Raw genomic sequence first — 19,010 nt, 5'->3', positions numbered from 1 at the left:
TTCCTCTTGGGGCTCTGAGTATGTCCCTCCTGCCATCACCACCCACTGGCCCCCAGCTGTGGGTTGTCCTGGACTACAGCATTTTTCTCCCCACCTGGGGGAGATATTATGCTGAGCGCCCAGCTCTGTTTAAGCAATCTCTGGTGTGAAACAGTAAACTCACCTACTTCTCAGAACTTTGAAAGGTGTGGAAAAAAAGTCCAGAACCCTGTGTACCTGGGATTAATTTTACCTGTCTTCAAAAAAAATAGTTCCTCCCTCTAGTCTCTGCTTTAGTATGACTTGGCGTAACATCTAGTGGGAGAGAGATTATTCTGTTCATTTGTCTTGCATTAGGGTGCACATCATTAAAGACCTAAATACAAGATTAAAAGTAAATTGCAAGCTATTTTGATTCTTCAGAGGGAATTAATAGTATCACATTCCTTAATCTTTTGTAGAGGATTTACAAAGTAGTTTCATAAATATGATCTCTAATTCCCACAACAACCCAGTTGGGTAGGCTAAGCAGGTTAAATACTACCCCCATCAAATCCACAGAGCTTAAGGCTAGAAGAGACTTGAAGACCCTATCCTGAAAACAGGTTCAGAGAAGCTGAGTTGACACAACTAATAGAGATGGGACTAGAAAACCTAGTTCTGACAACCAGATGCATTGCCTTTTTACTACACCATGATGCCTCATCTATCTCAAGTAGAGAAGGATGAAAGTGGTCGCTTGGTCTGTAGATGACTGCAATGGAAGGAAGGAGGGCAAGGTGATCAAGAGTTTCAGTAGTAGAATGTCTCTATGACCACATCACCTGAGATCCCCACTTTCAAGATTATGGGAGTGTGAGGCATAGAACCCCTTAAACCTCCTGTGGTTTGTATTCCAATGTTACAACTGATGCAGAAGTGAAAAGCCCCACTTCAGCTTCTCCAACTCCAAGGGAACATTGCTTTCCAGTCAATTCATCCCACCCGGCTTTCTCAGGGGATGTCTAGGTCTGGAATTTCAGAATCTCTGAGAAGGAAGGTAATTTCTAAGACTGACTATGATGCACAGGGCCCAAACTTAGTCCAAAATCTTGAAACCCCATTAGAACAAATTCCACCTAGAATGGAATCAAAGTTTACATTCCCCCCACCCCCCCAGAACCAAAGCCATGGAAGAATAACAAAGCCAGAGCAAGAATAACTTTCCAGCCCCTGACCCCTTGAACTAACTCTTGTGTGAGCCCATAGATGTACTGACAAAACTAGACATGCTGGGAAGGAGGTGAGAGACCATTTATTTTATATGGGGACCCCTGTGTCTACCTTCATAGCAATCAGCTGACATGGGAGATGCAAAAGTGAGACAGGTTGCCCAAGGACTGTACGGCAACCTCCTTCCCCTAGTGAGGCGGGGTAGTATGTGGCCTCATAGCTAAGCTCTTTACTTGGCAAGCCACCAGCCATTTGGGACAGACAACTGGATCACCATGCCCCCATGACATCAATACTGTTCAGACACTGGAGCGAGTAAGACAGGAATTTGATCCAAAGATTGGTTTTGGAGAACCATACTCAGACTAGAAGGCTGAGCCCCTGAAAAAGATCTGTCTCGCCAGCTGGCCAAAATAAATACGTGCAAAAATAAAAGAAAAGGGGAGAAAAGCAAAATATGAATAGTTTTTCCAGACATGCAATTCTAAACCTAAGTCCAGATATGCACTTTAGAAAAAAAAAGTGCCCTAGTCTTTTGAACTATTTCATCTCTGGGAACAAATTTATTTTACTTTAAATTTGCTTTGATTTAGAAAACAAACATAGAGTGAGATCAAGGAACTTATATGCATTTATGCAGAAGTCTATTATTATGAATATTAAAGCACATTAATACAAGACTGAAATGCACATCACTACTGATATGAAACATATTAATACATGACTACCTTCTATATCCTGGCAGTAAACCCTGACTTTTTATTGTGAACACTGAAATCCATGTTCACATTTTAAATTCTATTTTTTGTTTTGAGAGGTCAAATTTCCCCCCAATATTAAGTTTACTTATTTCTACAAATATGCACCAAATGCCTTCTCCATGCTATGCAATTCACTACTGAATTCAGGACTTCTTGTCTTTAATATTGAGGAGAGGAAGGAGAGCAAGAAAGTGAAGTTTCCCACAGGAAAATATACCTTATTAGAGACTTGATTGTTTACATTGCTAATTTTCATGTAACTTAGGGAAGTACATATCAAATTTGGAGATGTTTTAATTCTCCCATTAAGAAGAGATGGGTATCATTTTGTTCTGCTCATAATGACCTCGGTCATATCATATTTTGAAATGGTAGCACACATGTGTTGTTTTCAATCCCACAGTCTCAAGTAAAGACAACATCAGTGAAACAAAATTATTATGAATAATATATTAACTATTATGTGCTACAAGTTTAATGGCAGTAATGTAACTAGTAAGTAGACCGTTTAAAAGTAAAGTCTTCAATGGTAAAGAAATAATTCATTCAAATACTATAATAGTATGTAAAATGGAAAAAGATATTTTTATAATTAACTGTTATATTCTCCTGTTCTAATATTCTCAGGCCTGGGAGAGCAGAATGTTTACAACTGGTATTACAATCCATATCCTAAATAGCTTTTTAATGACACTGCTCTTCTTTGGTTAAATTATGTCACATAAAACCTCCCAGAGAAATGAAAAAGAAAAAGAACACAATAATGAACAAGACATATAGAGTTCCCACACTTCTTCAACAGCCTTGCTGATCTGCTCATCCACTACTAAGCATGCTTTCAGAGCAGCCACTCTGACCCTACTAATAAACATCTTTTGAGAATCACAACTGTCATTAAAGGAAAGAGACCTTATTAACCAAGAAAGGTCATATCCCACGTAAGCCTCGCACATTAAATATTGCATAATCTGTTCACAAGGGAGCAGGAAAGATCAATATTTTAAGCACAATAATCTCAAATAAGCTTAAATGAATGTTTTTGTATTTGGATAATAGTGACATACTTTGAACCCTAAATTATGAGTAAACATTTTAATAAAAAGCACCTAAACACTTTCCATTACTTTTGACAATTTATTTAAAATTGTTTTTATGCCTTTGATGCCTGACCCATTTATACCTGAGTTATACTGTAAGTGAAAGTCAAAGAGAAGACACCTTTATTATTATGACAGGTTACTGCTTAATACCAAATTTCTGCATCTATATAGCTAAAAAACTCTTGTTCTGAAAACTCTCTAATCAAAGAAATGTGGACAATAGAAGATGAATAACAACAAAAACATTCGAAAGCAAATCCACTCATGTTGTATTGAGGTTGCATCTATATGCTTCATGTGTTTAATTACACCTTAATATGTACTTACCCACATCAACGATGTGTAGTTTTGTGGTAAATCTCAGATTCATTACTTTTCTTTAATAGTGTCTAGCACAATATGAAGCCCATTTAATAAGAACCTTTGATGATGGTTACAAACCCCACAGCAGAACTCCCAGTTACCACAAGGGTATCTTGTTAAAAAAAAAAAACCCTTTTAAAACAAACTTATAATCACCAATAATGAAAATTCCAGCACTGACTTGTCACTATTTTTTAAGTACTCTTTTTTCAGTCAGAAGGAAATTCTGTAATCCCGTGCTTCTCAAACTTGAATGCACAGACAAAACACCTATCTATTCTGATTCTTATTCTGATTCTGGGCTGAGGCCCAAGATTCTGTGTTTCTCACATACTCCCAGGTGAGACCGATGCTGTTGGTCCAGGAACCACAGTTTGTGTAGCCAGAGTAGAGGATTATTTCTAGGAAACCAGTAAAAAGCTCAGCACCCTACTAGAGTTTTCCTTGGATTTTATTAAGTTTTACTATAAAGATGCTCATCCCCAACACGACCTACCTTCTCAGCTAAATGAAAGAATGATTGTCACTGCTGTGAAGACAGATACTTCAAATGGAAAATATAAACAGGCTAGCTCTGACTTAAAGGAATTAAATTTATCCCTCTCCCACTGAAACATTCATTCATTAATCAAACATCTGTTGCACATCAAGGAAGTACCCCCCTGTGAAGCAAATCAAAATAAGAAAGGTCACAAACCTCATATTTAAGGAGTTTACTGTATGGTAGGAAAGATGAAACATCTTCCCCCCAAACACAAATAAGTGTATCCCCAGGAGGAAAGGAGTCAGTCAGTGTAGTGTCCTCGAACAGGTGAAAAGCAGGGGCTGGGGAGGGTCTGAAGAGAGAGATGATTCATAGTTGTGTGAATCAAGCCTTCCTGAAGGGAGTGGGAGTCACCATCTGAAGCATGAGTTGGGTTGAAACTGCAGAGATGGAAAGTGAGCAATGGTCCCCACAGAAGTACAGAGAGAAATTTCAGGGCTTTTGGTAACATTTTAATTTCTACAACAAAATGCTTAATATTTAACATTTGAGAGCAACATTAAGTTGGAAACCCACTGGACTAGACCTTCTTTGCTTCAGTATGGATAGGAATCTCTCAGGAGCTTACTGAAATGCAGAGTCCTTGGCTCCTTCCTAGAGAATGTGTTTTACTACAATTGAGATAAGGCCTGAAATATGCATTTTTAATAAGCATTCTAGCCTATTCTGACCCAGGTGGACCACAGACCCCATTTTGAGAAACCGTGAGTTCGAGTATGGTCTCAGGAGAGGAGATGAAAGAAAGAAGAAGGGATGTGAAGAGAGTCAACAAAAACAGTTAGGAAATGAAGAAAAAGGAAAGAAAACAGCTCTGTGTTTATCAGTATGAAAGCAGCCAGTAAGGAAAGGGTTTAATTCTGAATGCTCTGGAAAGAAAATGAGATCCAGAAAGCTGATACCTAAGTAACTCACACATTTCATAAAGTTTGATGGACAGTTCCACCAGGATTTTTCATTAGCCATAAACAATTCCTCTTTTATAACACAGGTCTCCGGGTATGACTCCTCTTGGCATTACAGGTGTAGAGAAATCACTTGAGTTCTCCCCTGCCTGATGCCCAAGAATTCGATAAGCCATTGCCATTTTTAAAAGACTGTCATTTATTGCTTGTGGGTCACTGGAGAGCTGAATGGCAGAAATTACTCTTAAAGCCTTGCCCTGTTTAGAGAGTTAGGTCACATTAGCCATGTCCTCTCAGAGGGTCCTTCCTTTATCCCGTAAACTTCCAGGGATAAATCTCAGAGAGTCTTAGTATCCAGAAAATAAAGTTCTGGCTCAGTAGAAACTACAACCCTATAGCATCGTGAGGAAAATTACTAGGTTTTAAGGTTAAATTTTATCCTTTAATCTTCCTCATTTTAAAACAAAATTAAATTGCTTACTTTGGGTCTAGGTTATTCCAAACAGAAGATAAAACGTGGAGTTCCTGAAGTCCTCAAGGAATCGCGTAATTTCTGGGGTGCCAAGAGATTGAGTTTCCAGGGCATAGATCTCCCTGAAACCTGCAGGCTGCTGACAGGCAACTCCTTTGAAGATGATGGGGCCTCAGTACCTGTCCTCCCTCACACAGCTTAAAATCAGAGGAAAGAGCAAAAGCCCTGGAGTCAGATTGTTCAACCCCTTAACTGATGTGTGACTTTAAGCAAATTACCTAATCTCCCTCTGCTTCAGTTTTCTCATCTATACAATGGGCATGTTAATCATAATAACTGTATGGGGTGGTCGCAATAATTAAAGAGCTAATACACGTACAGCATTTAGAAAAGATCTTGACACAGTAAGCACTTACGTGTTTTTATTATTCCACATATTTTACCTGGCACAGAATGGATCCAAGTAGATACGAAGATGGAACTTAAAATATTAAATAAAAACACATGTATCATTGAAAGTACTTTGAGAAATGGATTACTCTTCATCAGGTTAGTCAAACATGCATTAAACAAACAAACAAAACTCAAAAAAGAGGAGCTTCAGCCTTTTTTATCTGGCTTTCATAGGTATTTCCATTTCAAAGTATTCCAGAAACACCGTTTCTCAAATTTCTCAGGTTGCCTGGGTTTGTATTATGGCTCCTCCCTGAACTGTGGGACCTCTGTGAGCCACCTAATCTTTCTGGACCCAAGTTTCCCCATCTATAAAATGGGTTCGTGGGCAGCCATTGTGGAGGGAGCCTCAGGAGTAACGTTGCTGTGTTGCTGTGCTCTGGAGGCTGCTTCTGTGTCTCAGGTCCCAGCAACGGAGGAGAGTGAATGCTGACCCCTACTGGTCTGTGGCACATCCCAAAGCATCCAAAAGGGAGAAATGTCTCCAAAGTCTTATGTTTTACTGTTAAGATTCGTGTGAATTTTTAAAGTTCTATTCCATGACATTGCTGTATCTTTTCATGTCTAAATTGCTTTCCAGTTAAATTACTTAAATTTCTCCTTCCTCTCTCCCTCTGACACTCCTCCAGTAAAATTAATATGCATTGGCTACCCACTTATTTCCCTAGTGGTTAAGACATCCCAGGTTCAGAAACCCAAGAGGGAAGTTCTATTCAAAAACCACATTTCGAACTTCCAGGAGAGTGAACATAGGCAGATGCTGCAAGAGTGATGCCCTCAGAGCGAGATGGAAGCTTCCGGCCCTTTCCCTGTGTGCCTTGCCTTGTGCGTCTCTCCCATGTGGTTGTTCCCTGAGTTATATCCGTTGTAAGAAACAGCACACCGTGAATGGTGCTTTTGAGTGCCTTCTGTGATTACCTCTCACAACTTTTCCAGGGACACTTTCTTAAAAGATCCAGCAAGCATCCAGTTTACTGAGATATAACCCCAGATTCATGGAGTTGTTGCAGACCACATACCTCTTATCTCACTAAGACTGGCCGTGTGGCTGACAGGGTCTTGCTGCTCTGGCCGGGTGTCAGGCCTGAGCCTCTGAGGTAGGAGAGCCGAGTTCAGTACATTGGTCCACCAGAGACCTCCTGGTTCCACGTAATATCAAACTGCGAAAGCTCTCCCAGAGCTCTCCATCTCAATGCTAAGACCCAGCTCCCCTCAACGACCAGCAAGCTACAGTGCTGGACACCATATGCCAAACAACTAGCAAGACAGGAACAGAACTGCACCCATTAGCAGAGAGGCTGCCTAAAACCATAATAAGGTCACAGACACCCCAGAACACACCACCGGACACGGTCCTGCCCACAAGAAAGACAAGATCCAGCCTCATCACCAGAACACAGGCACTAGTCCCCTCCACCAGGAAGCCTACACAACCCACTGAACCAAATGAAGCAACTGACAATCTCCAAACTTTACAAGCGGCTCAATATCAAAAAAAAAACAACCCAACAAAAATGGGCAGAAGACCTAAATAGACATTTCTCCAAAGAAGATATACAGATTGCTCAACATCATTAATCATTAGAGAAATGCAAATCAAAACCACAATGAGGTATCACCTCACACCAGTCAGAATGGCCATCATCAAAAAATCTACAAACAATAAATGCTGGAAAGGGTGTGGAGAAAAGGGAACCCTCTTGCACTGTTGGTGGGAATGTGAACTGATACAGCCACTATGGAGAACAGTATGGAGGTCCCTTGAAAAACTAAAAATAGAACTACTATACGACCCAGCAATCCCACTACTGGGCATATACCCTTAGAAAACCATAGTTCAAAAAGAGTCAAGTACCACAATGTTCATTGCAGCTCTATTTACAATAGCCAGGACATGGAAGCAACCTAAGTGTCCATCGACAGATGAATGGATAAAGAAGATGTGGCACATATATACAATGGAATATTACTCAGTCATAAAAAGAAACGAAATTGAGTTATTTGTAGTGAGGTGGATGGACCTAGAGTCTGTCATACAGAGTGAAGTAAGTCAGAAAGAGAAAAATAAATAACGTACACTAACACATATATATGGAATCTAAAAAAAAAAAGTTCTATAGAACCTAGGGGCAGGACGGGAATAAAGACGCAGATGTAGAGAATGGACTTGAGGACATGGGGAGGGGGAAGGGTAAGCTGGGACGAAGTGAGAGAGTGGCATGGACATATATACACTACCAAATGTAAAACAGATAGCTAGTGGGAAGCAGCCACATAGCACAGGGAGATCAGCTCGGTGCTTTGTGACCAACTAGAGGGGTGGGATAGGGAGGGTGGGAGTGAGACGTAAGAGGGAGGAGATATGGGGATATATGTATATGTATAGCTGATTCACTTTGTTATAAAGCAAAGACTAACATACCGTTGTAAAGCAATTATACTCCAATAAAGATGTTAAAAAAAAAAATTTCCAAAACCAAACTATACTGAAAAGTTGAGCATATTAAGCTATTTTCTGGATTGCCAAGGACTTTCAAATATTTTTCCCCCATCTTGTCTACTCACCATCAAAGATCCAATATAGTAAACACACAGCATGGAAATTGAAAGCAGGAGATGCAATACTAGAGAAGCCAGCTTTTGGTGGAGATGAGAATACACTGCAGAGCTATTACACAGCTCATACATTATTCAGGGTAAATTACACCCTGAAAAATTGTGTTGAGATGTCTCCCACATTTCAAAGGCATAGAGTGGTACTATAGAATTCGTAAATTTCCTGAATAGGGCTCCAAAACTTTAATAAACTCATTGCTCTATCATTTTTAGGAAAGAAGACCTCATCACTAGTTTTTGTGTAATAAATCACCTTAACTTAGACACTAAAATTCTTATCCTGGTCTTCAAATTCAAAAGAGAGATTCGTTCCTAGCTTATAAAGCAAACACACCTAAATGGCGGTCTCCCAGCCTGATAAATTCAGATTATTGCGATTTATAACAATTTTTTTAAAAACACTTACTACTGTGTAACAGTCATAATGCCGTAAAATATTAAGCTAAACTCCTAGTTACTTTTCCTTTTTTCAAATGTAAGTCAAGCTAAGTTGATTTATAGGTCTCCTATGGGAAGATTATAGAAAAAAAAGAAATGTTTCATGTAACATAACTAGGGATCTATTCCTTACGTCTTTGAACCACATAAGTAAAAATCATACTTTAAACTGTCAAACAGGGGACTTCCCTGGTGGTGCAGTGGTTAAGAATCCGCCTGCCAATGCAGGGGACACAGGTTCGAGCCCTGGTCCGGGAAGATCCCACATGCCAAGGAGCAACTAAGTCCGTGAGCCACAACTACTGAGTCTGCGCTCTAGAGCCCGCGAGCCACAGCTACTGAGCCCGCGCACCACAACTACTGAAGCCTGCGCGCCTAGAGCCCGCACCCCGCAACAAGTGAAGCCACTGCAATGAGAAGCCCGCGCACCGCAACAAAGAGTAGCCCCGCCGCAACTAGAGAAAGCCCGTGCACTGCAATGAAGTCCCAAAGCAGCCAAAAATAAAGAAATAAATAAAATTTATATTAAAAAAGTGCCAAATAATTTTAAAAATATATGTAACAATAAATGGAATTGTCTAACCTATTAATCAATTGAAGTAAGATTAAGGAGCATTTTTATATTTGAAATGTAAATGATGCTTTTTCCACTTAGAGATTTATTTCTTTTAAGTTATAAAATTTATGGTTATAAAATTACAAGTATCATCAGAATAAACCACTGGTCTCTTAAGATCCCTTTCTCTATTAAAATTTGTGTATGAAGTTGATACACATGTTGAAGCAAAGTTTTCAGTGGGTTTTTTTTCTTCTCATCAGAGGCTTTGGAGATGTTTCTACTTTCAGAGAAGAGATCTAAAGTAAAGCAAAATCACCACATGAGTACCTGCAAACTAATATCTTCTCCTTTTGCAAGTAAATTAAAGTTGCAGTGCTGAGAAGATAAACGACCTCAACTCACTCACACAGGTTTGGACAGCAAATTTTATATTTTCCTTGGAAATTTAAGTGACTATGACCTTACCATACATACTGTAGAAAAAGATTTTTTTTAAGACTAAGTTTTTCCAAAGAGATGGTGATGATGCAAACATGGACCTCAAATGCTTTGTGGGCAGGACCTGCCTGAACCAGCTGGACCTCTAAAGAGGGCCTGCAGGCCAGATCTAGTTTGAAGTTCACTGTAGGCACCCAGGGAAGAAGGCAATGTGCATCTTTTATGGTCATAAATATTGCCTCAAATAAGCTATTTAAGAGGGTGAGGGAGATTATTTTATACTTTTCCTATTATAGAGCCAAGACACGTTCAATGATTTAAAAATGGAAAAATCAGAAAATGCAGAAGCGTCAAAACTAAAAAATCAAACTGAGCTTCTCTTAAACCTCCCACACACCCTTTACCAACAAACCCTACACCAGCAATCACATTCTCCACAGGTACTAACTGTTAAAGTTTGGTGTATTAAAATCATTTAAGGCTTTTAAAAAAGATATAATGGGTATATTCTTTATATGTTTAATTTTACAATAAAGTGGAATTATACTATAAATATTGTTCTACATAATGAAAATCAAATTATCACTAAAGGTTTCCGGGCTAGCATAGAATCAGAAAGAACAGAAGTAGCTGGATTACCTTAACGGTTTAGTGGATTAAAACTTTGACAATGGTATGACCCATTTATTTTATGGGGATGAACTAACAAGAAGTCGAAAGATCAGAGTGTTCCTATCCACTCTTTGGAACACCAGTTCAGCAGATAGAGCCCAGGAACATGCATATAAATGTTTGCACTCTGACCACTCCCTGCCCCAATTTTAGGTACAGTATACACCATGGCCCCTTGATTACTGCAAGATATCATTTTTTAAAGGGGAACAATTAAAAATTTGTTATAGTCTCTTATTCACTATACTTGATTGGGTTACAGCTTGATTATGTCATGACATCATCCAATTATAAAAAATTACAATGATTAGTCTGAGATGTTAACACATCATGATTTCAGACATTTCACCCTCATCACCTTGACAGCTACCTACTTGTTATTTTTATAGCAGACTGATCTCATTCATTACATCTTGGTTTTTCCTAATTTCATTTTCTAAGGTATTCATCTTATAGTTCTAAGTGTGCCGTGTGTGTGTGTGTGTGTGTGTGTGTGTGTGTGTGTGTGTGTGTGTAAGTTAGACAATGTGAAAGCTATGTGGATGCTAAGAACCTCTCTACTCACAGGAGATATTAAATAAGAATAGCACTGAGGATGAGTGCTGTCATTGCTTTGACCTTTGAAGAGTCTGTGCCTAGAATCTCACAGGATGCTCACTTTATCAGAGAAATGAATAGTAAAACACATATCTGTAGTGTGTTGGGTCATAATGTCCTGCATTATGAGTGTCCAGACCTGCATTTTATTTAAGTAAATACATCAAATATTTATGAAGCACCAGCTATGTGCCAGGAACTATGACAAGCATTGGTGATACCATGGTGAACAGGATAGACCTAATCCTTGCCCTCGAAGTTTCTAGTCTAGTGCGGAAGACAGTCATTAAACAAGGATATACAGATTTGAAGGGTAATCCAAAAGAGTAGGTAGCAGTGCTGTGGAAGTGTAGAGGGAAAAGACCTAAGCCACCCTCCCAGGGAGAGGAAGATATCTCTTCCTGAGAATAAATTAGCCAGGTAAAGATGGGTGAAGAGAAGACAAGTTGAACATTGGGATCTCATAGTAGATGGTCAAAGTGCCTGTTATTTTTGGAAATCAGTGATTCTCAGGCATTGACAAACAAAACATTTTTATGCCACTGGAGAACCTCTAGGAGTGAGATCTTGTTACAACACGCTAAGAAGGTAGACCGAGACTCTCACAGCTCAAGGATATTGCTTCTAGCTCCAAGCTGCCTGTCCAGGCATAAATCAACTTCTCTTCTTTCTCACTGAGGAGGCATTATATGTTTTTCCCTCCCTCAATGTGATTTCTCTTCCAGCTACACCCATCTAGCAGTGACACTATACAGCACAGTGTTTCCTAAAATGTGATATGAGGAACACTGGTATAAAAAGTTTACTTTAGGTAGAACAAGGACAAACTTATTAATAGTTATGCATTTATTTTTACAAATTCCTTCTCTCTAAATAAATTCAATTAACACTAGCAAGTCAACTTAAAGAAATATATTGAATAAATAAAAATGAAACTACATTTAGATAACATCATTATACTCGAGGTGCTTTAAACCAATTATTTAACCTTTCTGTACCTGATATTTTTCTTCTGTGAAATGAGAATTGTAAGACTGTCTCAAGTACAATGGTGAAATGAAAATGTCCTTAAGCCATAGGTGAGTTTCTGGTACTTAGTAGATTTTTAGCAAGTGAAATTTTCTTTTTCTTCCCTTTCTTGCTGCCAACATACTGACCTTTCTACTGTCATTCCTATCTGGTCTGTATTATTAAAGATAAAATGTAAAATGCTGCCCATTGACTGTATTTCAAATTAAAAGCTCAAGATAATCTTACTACCATCACGCATTTATCTAAGGCTAGGCTAGATACATAGATACGTAGACATAGACATAAATAAATACACATATATGCCAGTACAAAAGAAGTGTTAAAGACTGGAAATCCCTTTTTTGCACTAATAATCATTAGGCAGACAGAGAGCTTTGATGTCATCACGATAAAGGTTATTTAATAGACTATGAGTTCATCTTGTTTTATTTCTCTTTAGGTGAAAAGGAGCAGAGGCTTTTAAACTAGAATAGAGGTTGACTTTCAGTTCCACCATTTAAAAGCTGTGTGACACTGATCATATAACTGGACCCTTCTGAGCCTCAGTTTCCTCATCTAATGATACCTGCTACCTTACAAGACATGGGTAAAGAAGTAGAGACAACGAACGTGAGGCAGAGAACACTATACCTTGCCTGGTCTGGCTTAGCCTATGTGTGGACCAAGAGAAGGGCCTCAGGTGGAAAGTTGTAGGTTCTTGCAAGAGGTTGGGGGTCAGTACAGACAGAAACTGTGGGTACCCAGGGGATGTGGACCCGGGGTCACCATGTAGCATTTTGGCATGTTAGATATGATTTGCTCCATTACGCTATCATGGCCCTTGGTTTGTATCATTCCTGCCTCTTGTTATAAGTATTTGTATGTAATCAGGAAAAAAATATTAAATTACTAATTGTCTTAGCATGGGTTGTCCCAGAAAGCAGAGCCAGAGGAAAATGTTTCTGGGCAATGACTTTATCAAGAAGTGCAAACCCAAAAAAGCAGGAGCAGTAACAAAAGGAAGCAAAGCAGGGAAGCCAAAAGCCAAAAGCCAAAAAGCCCCAGTACAAGATACATCTCAAAGCTGGCCGCTAGTATGTGTGAACTGATTGCTTAATCTCCAAGGACCATCCTCCGGGAGGCTGTATAAACCAAGTGTCTCAGGACACTCCACCAAGAGATGGATAAGAGCCTATCTACTAGTTCCTTTCTCTCATCATCAAAAGTTCATTTGACAGGGACTTGGGTCCCCTACACATCTGCCAGGCATGTGGCTGGGCACTACCGCAGCAGGTGACACCTCAGCTTTAAAAGAGATGCCCAGCGCTGTAGGTGAGAGATGTGTGGCTGGAGCACAAGATGAGGGTCTGTCTGTGGGTGCATGAGGTTGGCCTGAATCTCATCTGTGGCCGGGCTGAGACTAAAGGTTCTGGAGACGAGTGAGAATGAGAGGATCTGAAGAGGCGTATTAAAGGTGTCTGAATCACCAACTGAAATAACTTACTAGGCACGACACAGTCCTCACATGGACCCACATATCATGCTAAGAAAACTATCCTGAAAGACTGTGACGAATCCCCACAGTGGCTTACGAATAAAAATCAGCTTTGTATTGTGAAAATCTGGTACATCAAACTGAAAACAAAGGAAACTGAGTAGATAGGGGTATTTTTTTCCACAATGCCTCATCTCAGTGAACACAGGTCTCTGAGGAGCTGGAGATGTACTGGAAGAATGAAACGAAGAAGGAAAATAAACTGAGTGAAGCAAATCTAAATGAGTTTACAAGTCAGGAAACCTTGTTATTATCAGTGAGATAAAGGGAAGGGGTTCTCTGGTTCACCGAAGAGATATCCTATTAAGAATTTTTGCCATACGACCCAGCAATCCCACTACTGGGCATATACCCTGAGAAAACCATAGTTCAAAAAGAGTCAAGTACCACAATGTTCATTGCAGCTCTATTTACAATAGCCAGGACATGGAAGCAACCTAAGTGTCCATCGACAGATGAATGGATAAAGAAGATGTGGCACATATATACAATGGAATATTACTCAGCCATAAAAAGAAACAAAATTGAGTTATTTGTAGTGAGGTGGATGGACCTAGAGTCTGTCATACAGAGTGAAGTAAGTCAGAAAGAGAAAAACAAATACCGTATGCTAACACATATATATGGAATCTAAAAAAAAAAAAAGTGGTTCTGAAGAACCTAGGGGCAGGACAGGAATAAAGACTCAGACGTAGAAAATGGACTTGAGGACATGGGGAGGGGGAAGGGTAAGCTGGGACGAAGTGAGAGAGTGGCATGGACATATATACACTACCAAATGTAAAATAGATAGCTAGTGGGAAGCAGCGGCATAGCACAGGGAGATCAGCTCAGTGCTTTGTGACCACCTAGAGGGGTGGGATAGGGAGGGTGGGAGGGAGACGCAAGAGGGAGGAGATATGGGGATATATGTATATGTATAGCTGATTCACTTTGTTATAAAGCAGAAACTAACACACCATTGTAAAGCAATTATACTCCAATAAAGATGTTAAAAAAAAAGAAATTTTAGCTGTTTTAATGTATTTCTACTTGTCAAGTTCTATGATGCACTAATTATAAGTGTATGCAGATTTTTTATATACTTTTATGACATATGCATTAAAGAGGCAGAGGCATGTCAAGGAAAGAGGACGCTCCAAATCTTTATAGGTGCTGTTCTGGAAGGGAGGCAACATGAAAAAGAGGAACGTTGGAAAAACATGAGTAGCGGGAAGAATGAAAAAGAGGAATGCTGGAAAAACATGAGTAGCGGGAAGAATACAGACCTGTGTAGATATTGTTCAAAGGAGGAGAGAGGATATGTGCTTGACTTCAATTTCTTTATAGTCATCAGCTCTCTTTTTTTTTTGATCTGGATACTGTTGATTACATTTAGGTATTGATGAAAATGTCAATGAGACATTTTCTAAAATCACACAGTATTATTTTAAAAGGAATTATTTTACTTTAAAGAAAATATTTTGTGTTAATATGTCCCTTGAGAAACATTCTCATTTAAATTCTACACCTTGTGAAGAAATTGAATTATTGAGTTGTTCCAAATCTGCAGAAAATGATCTGAAAGTTTTATAATTAATATATAACAAAAAGGTGTTGCTAAAATGCATTAAAGAATTATATAAAAGACTAAACATAAAGCACAAAACAATGAAGACAGTGCAAACTTTTTTTAAAGCAACAAATACTTTTCAATTTATGGAAGAACAGCTGTGTAGACTACTACAGAAGCCATGGTCTATGTAGTCATACCACTGAGGCATGTTCCTGAAGATAAAGTGCTTGGTTATAGTCAGCCACAGCTTCATCAATCAGACCTATTTTACCACGAACTTCTGCTCTAAGATTATATACTAGAGCATCATTAGGTTTCAAAGACAGAGCTGTAAAAGAAAAAAATTTCAAGATATGTTTTATGCTAGCATTCAAAAAGCTTCACTTTTTTAAATAAAAATTTTATAATATAAGAACTTTAGTATTATCTATTTGAAAACATTTTTCCTCATATGTACCTCATTATTTAGTTAAATTTAAAACACTGAATCTTTCTAAGAAAATTAACTTGGGAAAACACAGTACAATGTCTTTTTTGAAAGGCTGGCAATGTTTATGTATGGTTTCCCTAATAATTTTCTATGTCTTAGCTTACCAATGCTGTAAGTTATTACATAAAGGAATCCATACTGATTACATTAAAGATATGATATATAAAACCATTAATTCTAATGTTAGTTTATCTAGGCAAATAGACTTGATGATTTTCTTCTTTTGTCATCAAAAACCAACAAATCAACCATTATAATATTAATCAAAAAATTACAAAAAAATATACCTTTACTTAGGTCTTCTTCAGCTAGTTCATATTGCTTTAAACAACAGTAGAAGTATGCTCTGTTAAAATATACTGCAGCCCAAAATGGACAGCTTTCAACTACACGTGCAAAGTCTTCTTTTGCTTCTTCATATCTCTTTAATACTGTATTTGCAATAGCTCGATTCATGGTAGCACATTCATTTTCTGGATCAAACTTTAAAGCCTTTGAGAAGTAGTCAATAGCCTATAAAAGTGTGAAGATAATGATAATCTGAATATATTTTAATTGGCAGCTATACAGCAACTTGAAACACTTTTAATATAAAACTAAGGCCAGTGGCACACTGAGGAGATAGTGGAAGCATTTCATCCCAGATACAGATGATAAGGAGGTGCCAGCATCTGTAGAGAATGTAAAAGACAATAATAAAACCAACCAATAGTTGGTCTGCTTTTTGTTATCACCATGTGTCAGCAGTTTTAGATAGTGTCAGAGACAAAATACTCTCTGCTGAGGTGAAATGTTCCACTACCACCTCCACCTCCCCCACTACACACAAATCTCACATCCCTGTACAGCAGTAGAAAAAAGTAAAATATAAGTTAGAAAAGAAGGTCACACAGGAGGATAAATATAAGTTTGAAAATTAACATTTTTCATATAAAAGCAGAGTAAGGGCTAAAGAGAGAAGCAAATTTTGAAAATAAAGTTCTAAACCTTACCAAAAGAGATTAAAAACTCCGTTATACTATGAAAAGCTATAAAGGAAGAAAGACAGAAGATTAAAATCAGCTTGTCAAGAAGATCAAAAACTCTAGATGATTCACAAATCGTCATCAAACCGGAAGGGACCCTCCAAATTGTGGTCCATCGACTGGTGTTGGGGTCTTGATCAACATTAAGTTAGAAAATTTTTAAAAACTGGTCCTTCATCACACATTGCTTGAGATGCCGATTAGACACCCTACTACTCAAGGTAGGAATCTCATCTCTAACTCTATGATGGATGGAAAATGTGCCTCCTACTTTAAAACTTCCCTAAAGGAAAAGTTGTTTTTAACAATATGGCTTGCTGTCTCCAATTCCTTACCACTCGACTTTTCCCCAGTACAGCACAGTCTGGGCTCTATCTACCTCCCCCTAGCCCATGAGGTCTGCTCTTGCTAAGGCTGAAGATGTCGTCAAGCCCAGTAAGCATTTTCTAGTCCTTTCTTTCCATGGCATTTCTGGGGCACAGATGCTCTTGGTCTCCCCTTCCCTCTTAAAACTCTCTCTGTCCTTGAGACAGGGTGTCTCCCTAGTTTTTCCCCTACCTCTCTGATCATTTTCTATCAGTCTTCTTCATGGAACTATTTTTCTCTATATTTCTCAGGGATGTGTCCTCAGTTCACTTCCATTGTGGGTGAAGTGAAACACTGAGAGCATGGTGGCCAGGAGCCCAGACCATGGGGCCAGATTTCTAGGTTCAAACCCTGGCTCTACCACTTATTAGCTCTTTGGTGAGTAACTAAAACACTCTGACTCGATTTTTCTCCTCTATAAAATGGAGGCAACAAATCGAACCCTACTTTCAGTGCTGCTATGAGGATTAAGTGAGCTGACAGGTAAAGTACTGAGAAAAATATGCAGAATATAGTAAGGACTCAGTCAATTATTATTGATACATCTGTTTTTTTTTTTTTTGCCAGTGTCTACAAATGGAGAGATGTCATAGCCCTCAGGTAATACTCCATGAATTTTACTGCCTGAGACTTTTGAGAAGCAATTAGATCAAGATTGTGTGACCCATCTCATCCCAGAATGGGAGCTATTCTATGCTGTAGTTAAGTGCAATTTAAGGATCCCTTAAGATGGCAGCAGAATTGACATCCCTCTGTGAAGAGCTTAAATTAAAGAGAATTCACTCCTGAACAGGAGGCTGGACTCACAGTCATTACAAATGAGGCAAGGGAATGACTCGAAGCAGAGCCAAGATTTCCTTCAAAAATTAATTTGTTTCATTTTAATTCACCAGTAAATGATCAATAAAGGCTACACAATTCTACATCACAAAAGCATGACTTGCAATCAGGTAGGAGCAAATGCCTACCTCAGCTAAAATAAATGAACTTAGTAAAACAAAATAGTATGGTTAACTCTGAACAATGTAACTTTCTGTTACAACTTTGAAAACATATTACTTAGAAAATGAAAGCCTATAAATTTAATGAGGTTACTTGAAGAACAGGAGCATTAACTATGAAGTAGTTAGAGGCCAAAGACGCCTACCACAATAGATGGCCTTGATTTAACAATTGGTCTAATGTCCTCATATCTGTAAGTAATTAGGAAGCAGATCCAGGTATTTTTTAAAAGTCACCTGTAATTCATGACACATGCATGTAGCTCATCCAATTGTGGTTTAAAACCATTAAGTCACTAACCAACCATAAAAGAAGCCAGAACACATACATGTTTTAATCCTTTAGAGATTATCTGGTCTGTTGAGGGACCCTTCCTCCTGGCCCTAAATCTTCTTTCCATACATCAGAAACAAAGCGGGAGGGGGAGGATGGACAGGAAATAGAAGAATTTGCTCCACAAAGAAGCATACAGCATACCAAAATAGCTGAATAGCTACTCTCAAAGTCTGCTTGTCTCTGAAGGGAGCACATACTGCAAAGCCCGAGTATCCAGTATATCAAGACAGAGAGCGGAATACATTTTAGATCAAATATTTGCCCAGCTGATGTGTCCCCAGCTTGGGGGAGCAAGAGCCATACTTAAAAAAAAAAAAAAAAATCAAAGATCAAACTACACTTTAGATCTAACCAAATAGTTTTATACATGATGTCCATAGAGTGATTAAGGACAAATAAGTTTAAATGTGAGGGTCTCCCTCTCATGTGGACCTTAAACACTGACAGAAACAGAAAATTGCCCTGGGCACTGTGTTTGTCTAATGCTCCTTAACTAACTCTACAATGCAGAGAAACATTGCCAAGACCCAGCCAGAGTGTGGTCTGAGCTTGAGGAAGTTTAAG

The 19,010-nt window shown here is 38.6% G+C and overlaps 1 protein-coding gene across 1 annotated transcript in view; it reads right to left on the bottom strand.

Annotated features, from left to right (window-relative positions):
* Nucleotides 1–15,418: 15,418 nt before the first annotated feature.
* The window catches only part of TTC6 (tetratricopeptide repeat domain 6), a 195,040-nt gene continuing 191,448 nt past the window's right edge, over nucleotides 15,419–19,010 (bottom strand). The window contains exons 30-31 of the mRNA XM_060293608.1: nucleotides 16,005–16,230; nucleotides 15,419–15,555 (exon numbers count right to left, since the gene is read on the bottom strand). Coding sequence (XP_060149591.1) covers nucleotides 15,419–15,555; nucleotides 16,005–16,230 — 363 coding nt within the window. The remainder of the gene's footprint in view (nucleotides 15,556–16,004; nucleotides 16,231–19,010) is intronic.

Source organism: Globicephala melas, chromosome 2, assembly GCF_963455315.2.
Source record: "Globicephala melas chromosome 2, mGloMel1.2, whole genome shotgun sequence".
Classification (NCBI taxonomy): Eukaryota; Metazoa; Chordata; class Mammalia; order Artiodactyla; family Delphinidae; genus Globicephala; species Globicephala melas.
Note: the sequence above shows the minus strand (reverse complement) of the source record. Positions and strands in the feature narration are given on the sequence as shown.